General features: G+C 43.7%; 1 protein-coding gene across 4 annotated transcripts in view; it reads right to left on the reverse strand.

Moving 5' to 3' along the window:
• WASHC2C (WASH complex subunit 2C) overlaps window positions 1-9,313 on the reverse strand; it is a 37,622-nt gene extending 28,309 nt beyond the window's left edge. For all 4 annotated transcript variants that reach the window (XM_067300004.1, XM_067300005.1, XM_067300003.1 and 1 more), the window contains exons 1-12: window positions 9,269-9,313; window positions 9,089-9,199; window positions 8,605-8,769; window positions 6,853-6,918; window positions 6,002-6,175; window positions 5,228-5,321; window positions 4,750-4,808; window positions 3,907-3,954; window positions 2,945-3,052; window positions 2,029-2,116; window positions 715-783; window positions 241-356 (exon numbers count right to left, since the gene is read on the reverse strand). In XM_067300004.1, coding sequence (XP_067156105.1) covers window positions 241-356; window positions 715-783; window positions 2,029-2,116; window positions 2,945-3,052; window positions 3,907-3,954; window positions 4,750-4,808; window positions 5,228-5,321; window positions 6,002-6,175; window positions 6,853-6,918; window positions 8,605-8,769; window positions 9,089-9,199 — 1,098 coding nt within the window. In that variant the 5' untranslated portion in view covers window positions 9,269-9,313. The remainder of the gene's footprint in view (window positions 1-240; window positions 357-714; window positions 784-2,028; window positions 2,117-2,944; window positions 3,053-3,906; window positions 3,955-4,749; window positions 4,809-5,227; window positions 5,322-6,001; window positions 6,176-6,852; window positions 6,919-8,604; window positions 8,770-9,088; window positions 9,200-9,268) is intronic.
• Window positions 9,314-9,756: the final 443 nt, after the last annotated feature.

Raw genomic sequence — 9,756 nt, forward strand, 5'->3', positions numbered from 1 at the left:
GGGCTTTGGGCCAAAAAGAACACAAGTAGCTGGCTTGTATGGTTCTTCTTCCAACTTGAAAGCTACGCTGTCCCAATATGCTTGAATGTTACCCAGCAAAGTGTTGTTTCCTCTCCCTACCTTCCAAAGGCAGGGATCTGTGTAGGTTTTTAGTTTGTTTGTGGGGGTTTTTTTTGTTTGTTTGTTTTAAAGGGGGACACACATAGGGATCTCCATTGCCATCCTCTCTAGTGTTCTCACCTCCTCCTCCTCCTCAAAGAGGCCTGTCCCACCACTGAAGAGGCCACCTCTGGAACCAAAAGGCGTGAAGTCTTCATCAGTCAGCTTGGGAGGCTTGAAGATGTCATCTTCATCATCTAGAAAGCACAAGAGCCAGGAGCTGTGGTGGGACTGATCAAGTTGCAGAAAAGAGGATTAAGAGACAACCAAAATAAACACTTGCTCTTATAAAGACGACACACACAACTCACTTTGTCTACAGCAGCTTTTCTGTCTGTGGTTGGTCCACAAGACCACATTTGAGGAGAAATTCTCACTATGCCCGTTTCTGACCTTATTTTACAAGCAGAACACCAACCTAGGATTTGTGTACACTCACCCTGAAGGGTGCCTGGTGATATCCCACCCAGTTTTTACAGTATATACACTGCACTTTCCCAAGTAGTTCCTTACAATCCAGCCAGCAATTCAGAAGCAAAGAGAATGAAATCCTACCATCAGATGGAACTCTAACTTCCTTCTTCTCTTTCAGATTTTTCCTCGTTTTGGTCTCTGATGATAGGGCTTTAAGAAGAAAAGTTCAAAGCACAAACAAAATAGTCCATCTTTACCTGTGACCTGTGATCAATCCAAGATAAGAATCTACATAATCAAACCAAGCTGATCTACATATTCTCCTACTTATCAGCTTACTGAAGCAATCCGATGAAGCGCAGCTTCTAAAATTGGCACTTAGAAATGTGATGGCATCATTCTGTCAGACACTATGGGTTCAACACAGTTGCCCACATACAGACAAGTGTCATTTGAGATCCCTGACGGTAATGCAGCACTCCAGACAGTGCAGGTCCCACAGAGGGTATACAAAATCTTGGAGCATCTCAAATGGCTCAAGACACATGCTAGGGCTTGATTCAGTTACCTAAGAAGGTGAAGACAGTTTTATTCCCTCTCTTCTTACCCCCACAATTTCAATGGACAGATTTCCCCATAGCTGAACAAGGCAGTAAGCTTGTAGGTTTTATACTCTGATACCCACAAATCTAACTGGATTGTTTGAACGGAGCAAGAACAAACACACACTGTTCTTGACTGTTCATGCTCACCAAGTTACAGGTCAAAAGCAGGCTCACAAACACTTGCCAACTCAATTTCAGACACCTATATGCAACTGCTGTTTCGCTGCACAACTAATTACTTGAAATATGTCATTCCCTGTTTGAAAGGTGAATAAAGATAAATAAAATACTTAGCCTAAAATATCACTGAGAACACTAGCAAGGAAAATTCCTCAAAAAATGCAGTATATTTAATCCACAAAGAGGAAAGGAAAAAAAAAGCATGAAAACACCAAGCTATTGTTTGGCAGGTTTTCCACTTCAGAGCTCAAGGAAAGAGACTACAGTGACCAGTGGCTTTCAAATACCTGAAACAGGGAAAACGTACACACAGTCCAACATGCAGTTCTACATGCTGCGGAAAAATGAGGTTGGAGAAAACTCCTTTCCATTAGCATGTGTGTATTTGGGGAGTGATTTGTCTCACCAAATCAGCAAGTTTTCCACTATAATTCCTAGCGAACTCCAATTTGTTCCTATAAGTTATGGCCAAAAAGCTTTCTTATAGCATGAAACTGTGTGTGTTATAACTACAGACTTTAATCCCTCTTTCTGGGCTTTCACGCCTCATGCAGGCACAAATAACAGATCTGCATAACTTCATGTACTCTTACATGGACTCTCCTGACTGACACGTTCAGGAGTCCCCCACTATCTCACAAGCACATACTGAAACTGAGAGTTAACTTACACGACTGCTCTTCATCCTGTTTGACTGGTACTTCTCCTTTGATTCGGGCTGCTAGCTCATCCGCAAAGGATGTTGGCCTTTTCTTTTTCTGGGGTGGCGAGGGAAAACAAAGACCATATTCCTTATATGCAAACCTGTTAGCAACTTGGTGAGGAACAAAGTGGTGTACAGATGAAATAAAGATATTTAACCTCCAAATACTTAGCCATCTAAACCAACAAATCTGATAAGATTCCCAGGAACAGAGGTAGAGTTCCCAAAAAAACTTATTAGCCCTCCACACTTCCAGCTCATCCCTTCAGGCTGATTACTGCAGATAGGAGTGCTGATTCAGACCAGATACAAAGAAAGGGACTTCATCTCACAGCACTTTTTTTTTTTTGGACAAGATAAAGGGTTTGTCTTAACATTCTTATGAAGTATTTCCCTTCCCATTACACAGCTGCAGTTACAAATACTATATTCTACTGCCCTATCTGTGCAATTTCCTGCCTAGACTTTGACTGAAGCCCTCAGAAGAGGCAATGCAGCTTTATTTTAAGACGACAATTAAGAGATTATGCATGCATCAAGAAAAACAAGCCATTTCTAATCCTTTACAGTCCCATAATGTTCAAATGTCTTTCTATTTTGGGAGCAGGACAAGCTGGAAGTATCTACCGCACACAAATGCAACAGGTAATTTTTAATGACCTTTAAAGGTAGCTTTGATGCCAGCTTGGGTTGCAGGAATCCTTTAGTTTATAGGCAAAATGACTGAACAATCATGTTAAAATACCATACAACTTCCTTACAGGCCCTCTCTACAGGATTCCATCCTAGGTAACTGGGAGCTATCATTATAATCACACTAAAGCCAGATATCTTTCATGAGAGAAATCAAATCTCCCCTCTCAGGGCAGCAGCAATTACTTACAGGCCTTGTGGTTTCATCTAAGTCTCCATCTTCATCTTCCTCTTTTTCAGAGTCAAAGAGATCACAGCCATCATCATCATCATCTTCATCACTCATCAGTGCTGTCCTCTAAGAAACAATAATACCCGATTGTGTTCTCCTGAAGTTGGCATACAGAGACACAAGCACAAAACTCCATCTCCTTAGATAATATATTCAGAGCAAACTTACTGAGAGGAGGGAAACATTCAGCCAATTCGGGGTACTTCACAACCTTTGAGGTAAAGAGAGCCCTAGCTCCAAGCAGCTTGCTCTATTCTCCAATACATCCCTGTGCTGTGTCACTGAATGTTTCTGGATCAGAGACGCAACCTAGGGCACTAAGGAACTCATCAGCAATACACTGCTAGCGTATACAAGCCTGAACTGCTTTGGCTGCGCAGCTTCCCTTAATTTACTAACTGCTCTCCTGTAAAGGCCTAGTATTTAGCCTTAACTCAGGAATGCTGAGCTCAACTGATTTAAAAACAAACAAACAAAAAAAAACAAAGAAAAACTATATTGTCTTGAGCTAGTCTTAATATGGATAGCAGAACGAAAGGAAATACATGTTCCTTACTTCCTGCATTAAAAGTCTAGAATTTTAATTACAGATACAATACCACCACAGGAGTCTAGTTGCCCTGGGGTAGGTTCTTTGACCTCTGATGGCTCCAAAGTTATTTCTGAGGCAAAGGGACATCAGGCAACGCCATCCCACATGGCTTGCAAAAATCTCTTTAAGCCCAACTCAGGTTCAGTTTCATAATGCCAGTGTCAGTGCCATCTGGTCAGGACAACCTACCCACACAAAGTTATACAAATCAGGCTTAACCAGGTCTTTTAATAGTTAGTTGTCTAAAATTCTTATCTCCTCTTTCCTGCATCCTCACTACGTCATGAGTAAAAAGTCTTTCAGCTTGTACCAGGGTATATGACCGTACCGTCTTTTGGTCATCTTCACTAGGGTTTCCAAATTCGTCATCTGATTCCTGGAACACAACAGATCCAAAGACAAATATTACACATTACCATGTCCAGTGGTTAAGGAAGAGGGCTTGCAAGCTCTGAACTTGCTTGGGTTTGGACATTCAGATCTCTTCATTGCAGCCTAATCAAGCAATTGTTTTCCCTATCACTGACCATCTTCTATGAAGAGAACTGTCTAAAATACCATTGATTTAGCAAAAAAACGAGAGCTCTGTCTGAAATGGCAGTTGAGTAACTCAAAAGTGATTTAATCTTAATTGAAAAAAAGATAACAAAAGCAAATTCCTCAGGAAAAGGAGTGCTCCCATAATATCAGTTAGAAAGCAGAGACATCCCAGTCAAGGCAGGCAAAACATAGTCCAATGCAGCAGATTTTATGAGGCAATGCCTGGAATCATATCACTGACACCTTTTAAGCTTTTAAAATTGTTCTTGTTATTCTCCATCCCATTCTTGGTCATCATAATTTACAATAGATATTTTCTCCATAGCTGCAATTCCTGATAAGCATCTGATTTGCTTCAGTAAAAGAAGTTAGACTGGAATAAAACACTTCAGTAAAATCCTCTGGTATAGACAGCAGTTAGAGACAATAACTTTACTGCTCTTCTGAAAGGCTGCAGAAAAAAATTACTTCATAAGAATAGTCAAGGGAAATACATAGGGAGTAGACACTGTTCCGGTGAGGTCTCAAGACAGTATCGAAAAAGCAAAGTAGCTAATGACTTCACATAACCAAGGGCTCCCAAATGCTTATGCAAAGTAGCATTTCTCCAGAGCAGTTCTCCATCACTTACCTCTTCATCCTTCTCCTCACTGTCAATTACACTTCCACGATCACTATCTACTGACCCTTCTGTTTAAGAGAAAAACAGAAAAGTTAACAGAACAAGTTAAAAGTTAAGATGTCAGGCATGACATCTTCACATTGAAGCTCTCTGGTCACCAAACATATCTGTTGTGACTTTAGAGGCTTTGTAAAGAGAACTAAAAATAAGGTGGAAAAGAGACTGGTTTGAAAGAGGTTTGGAGGTTGCTGAAATTTCAGCACTTTGTTTTTCTAACACATAGAGCACTAGTTACTGACAACACACTGTGTGCCAGGTGGGAGGCTGTTACAGCACACTGCACATTTTCCCCTAGTTAATTACAGTATGCATCTAAATATGCAAGAACACTATGCAGTATAACCCAAGCTATTCAGTTAAAACAGACTAAAGTCTCAGATTAGGAACTAGTTACTCCCACAGAAATAAAAGGTAAAGCTGCACCCACCTTCACTAGAGATCTCCCCCAAGCCAACATCATCTTGTTCCATGAACTGCTGAGAGCCAATTAAGTAAGGTAAAGGCCTGTCAATATAGAGATCCTAGAAACAGACAACATAAAGTCTTTCTGACATCTAGGAACAGCTCTGCATTGTTGATTAAGACAAGTCTTGCAACCCTTATTTCAACATAAGGAAGATATGAGCCTGATTCAAGAGAGACCCACCACACACATGCTGCAAGCCAGAGTACAACTGCGTAGGCCAGCTGAGATTTATTCCTTCTTAATATTGTCAAAGATAAGGCTATTTCCATTTGTGTGGTTCCAACACGTTTCTTACATGTCATAACAGCTGAATATCCTCGCACAGACTGGCAGACATCAGTCTTATCCCAAACTGTGCACCTAGCATTCTTAATTATTGGGACAATAAAAACCACTTATGAACATATGGTTTCTACCTAAAAAGCATGAAATTTCAAGGTTCTATTCCACCCAAAATTCAGGCTTCGCTTTCCATGTTCTCTGCCACTGAACTAACTCCCTTTAGGAGTGCCTTAACGCCAACTCAACTGCAAGGCAAGCAAGCTACACAAGGAATAGCTCAATATGGAGCACTTCTATTTCCAATGTGGTCACTGAATCTTTTTTTTTTTTTTTTTTTTTTTTTTTAAGGTAACTAATATTAGTTTTATACTAGTACAGTGATACTGCTGACAGCAGTGAAGAGCGAGTCCAGCAAAATGCAAACCCAATGCTCGCAAGAATAGGTCTCTGTACCTTTGGCTCAAGTATCAGTTCCACCCTTTCATTACTTTCTTCCTCTTCCGAGTCAGAGTTGCCTGCTTTGATGTCTAGCTGTTCAAATGCACTGTCCAGAACTTGCAACCCATAGTTCACTGCTTCTTGGATTTTGGGGATCAGATCAGCTTCTTTCTGCTCCCGGGTCTTTTCCTTTAGTAACAGCAACAACACATTCTTATTACATTTTACTCAAACTCAGTCTCACTGCAACGTGCATTCAAAAAAATCTAACCTCAAATCAGTATGATGAGAGCAATTTCATTACATATAAGAAAAATACCTTCACAACTTTTTTTTGCTTCATTTAACTCATCTTTATCAAACCCAGAAACAGAGATGTTCTAAGCATCTGCATCAGCACAGCACTGTCCTATTTGTGCTCCCAGATGCCAAGGGAATCTTTATGGTATAATACACCTAGATTGTAAGATTAAAAAAAAAAAAGCTCTCCAAATTTATATCCCTGGGATTTGCCATCAGATTCCAATTTTCCTATTCACTGTCTCTGAATTTCATAAGATAGTCTAGGCCTCAATCCTCTTACTAAAAAACATGCTTCAATTTTTAAACAGCAATAAGTGTTGCCTACTAGATACAAGATCAAGGTGTGGGGAGTCCTAGTAGATGATAATACAGCATAGCAGCCTTCAGTGTTACCGTCAACTTTATGGTTGAATGACATGCACTATCCAACAGAAAGATTTCAAGGAGAAAGGAAGCAGTTTGGTTCATAAGCTGTAAACTTCTGCAAAAGAAGCTTGAAAATAAGAAGGCAGACAACAGCTGCAAACATGCTGCTAGCATTCATAGCAGCTTAAGTTAACTACCTGCTCTGTTTTGTCTCCAACATCAGCTTTGGGAATAGGATCTTCCACTTCTTCATCATATACTCTCTACAAATTTAAGCAAAATTAATTCAAGTAAGAACAACGTACTGCTGCAGAGGCTACACCATGGGCACCACCCATAAAGTAAAAAACACTTAATATATAAGTAAGCAGCACATTAATTCCTTACACATTTCAAAACTAAAACCAAAAACCACCAAAACAAAATCAAAAACCATAGACCATGCTAAACATCTTCATAGCCTCTTTCATGCATTAAACTAATCCTTCTCGAGTTACTGTCAGCTAGTCTCTCAACCCAAGACTGATAATACAAGACCGCAGGTGGGACCTGACCATGGCAGTGGAAGAGAAGTTGACCATTTAGTCCTGTTCATAGACTGATTTGAATGTAATTAAAAAAAAAAAAAAAAAAAAAAGGAAAAAAAGCTGTTTTAACACCCAACACAAAGATATTCTTGAAGCTTTCAAAGTCAAGCCTAAGTTTAATTATGAGCAGTCTATTCCCTTAGGTTCTTGTGTTTTTAGTAGCTCTTCCTCCTTAGTGTTCACCCTTCTCCCATACTTAGGGAGAAAGGTCACATCCTCCCTCGGCTTTCATTTTGCTTCAGTTTGTTCTGATGATCCCTCCCCTAGCTCCTTTGACACTCTTTCTTAGGAGCAGCTACAAGATGATACGGGGAATAAAAAACGCCCCTTGAACCTACACGCTTGAATTCAAATCTTTCAAACACAGATTGTAAATATCCTCTGGGAAGAGACAGATCCCAAATATCAAATTAAACTGAGAATTAGAAAAGGGGGTGGGGGGGGACACTTTTGTGTGCTTAAATCTGGGGAGAAACAGCTTGAAGTGCCCAAGATTTAAGACATTTGGTACCCATTATCCTCAGATCACAATGCTAAACAGGCTAGGAGAGACACTGCAGCACTGAAAAAAATACTAGAGATCCAGATTTCCATTCTCTTGTCCTCTGCCAATATCTTTCCAATTATAGCAGCATGGTTTCATAGGAGGCACACCTGGCCTAAGAACAATGCTGATCAAAACAAAATGTCTGATAAAACTCAGAGTGCTTCAAAAAACAAAAAAAACCTGAAAAACAACTAAAGCTCTATGTCTTTGCATCAGTAAGAGCGCACGTATAACAATGTCATAACAGACTTTTACTTCTAGTTTTTACCTTCCCAAAATAGCAATATTCACAACATGGGAGCATTAACCAACAGATACGCCCATCATGACCAAATATAACAGACAACTGCCTGCCATCCAACACCTTGAATACAGCCTGCTTTCAGTTAAAAAAAAAAAAAAAAAGGGCAAACCTTACAGTATTGTATAACATTCCCCACATTTAGACAGGTAAGGTACACTTGCTATATTTATGCTATTTGCAAAGATATACCATGGCAACCCATAGATCTCAACTCATTCAGAGTCTTAACAAAAAAAAAAACAAAACACAACAACAACACCTCTAATCTCCAAGTCATATATAAACAAGAAGGAAGATACCTCAGAAGAGGCAAAAGGGAATCTGCACATCTTGAACAGTGCATCACTCTAGCAGAAATTGGGAGACCTTTTAACAGAAAGCAATTAAAAGCCATTTCATCTCTAAACTAACATCAGACTTGCCACAAGGACAAGTCACTTTTCCACATCACAGGAAGGGGTGACACCAATGTTTGAAGTATGAGCTTGATGCCATACACGAGCATACTCACATTCTCTATGAACTGCGTGTTGGACAACATAAGAAAGTCATTGAAGACATTATGAAGGCGACAGTCTGTGGCTTTTGTTTCACTAATCAATCCATCTACTTGCTTTTTGATTTCATGAGTCCTGGAAATGGTTTGCTGGGAGAACTCTTGCAGGAAATGCAGAAGCTGTTTACAACACATGAAAGCAACGGTCAATATCCAATTCCTTTTTTTGAGCCCTGTTTATGGCAAGGGCGGACTTGCCCACACGCTTCAGCCGAGCATCAAACTAAAGGCAGCTCAGGCCGAAGGGGCTGGGGCTGGCTCCGTCCCCAAGCCCCGTCCTGCCCCGTCCCCAGGGAAGGGCTCCCCGGCCGGGCGGGAGGGGCGAGGCCGGGGGGCGCCGCCGCCGCGGAGCCGCCCTCCGCGCGCCGGCACCTGCGGCCGCCCCCGCCCAGGGCCCCGCCGCGCCCAGCGCCCCCCCGGGCCCCGCCGCGCCGCTCACCCCGGCGTCCGAGGCCAAGGACCAGCTCTGGCTGCCCTTACGGATCTCCTCCAGCGACCAGGGCCGCTCCCACACCGCCGCCGGCTCCGCCGCCTCCTGCGCCTCGTTCATCTGCGGGAGAAGGGAAGTGAGGCGCGAGGCGAGGCCCGGCCCGGCCCGGCCCGGCCCGGCCGCACTCACCGTTACCGCGGGCCGCGCTGCCCCCCGCGCCCGCCAGCGCCATACGCCGCCCCGCCCGCCCGGCAGTCAGCTGGGCCCGGTCACGTGAGCCGCCGCCGCGCGGCCCGCTCCGCCCCGCTCCGCCCCGCCGGGCCCGGCCTGCGCGCAGCCAGGGCGGCAGGGGGCGCCGCCGCGCCGCGCCGGGGCTCCGACCGCGCGTGGGGGCGGTGCCGGGGCTCGGGCCGGGCTCGGGGGGACGGTGCCGAGGCTCGGACCGCGCGTGGGGGCGGTGCCGGGGCTCGGGCCGGGCTCGGGGGGGCAGTGCCGGGGCTCGGACCGCGCGTGGGGGCGGTGCCGGGGCTCGGGCCGGGCTCGGGGGGGCAGTGCCGCCGTGGGGACCAGGCTCAAGGCAGGCCGTGCCGGGATGAGGGCCGGGCGCTGGTGGCCTGCGGCCTGCGTTGGTGCTGCCACGAGCTCTTCATCAGGCAGCAGTCGGGGTTATGGTTAAG

This window comes from Apteryx mantelli, chromosome 7 (assembly GCF_036417845.1).
Source record: "Apteryx mantelli isolate bAptMan1 chromosome 7, bAptMan1.hap1, whole genome shotgun sequence".
In the NCBI taxonomy this organism is placed as follows: Eukaryota; Metazoa; Chordata; class Aves; order Apterygiformes; family Apterygidae; genus Apteryx; species Apteryx mantelli.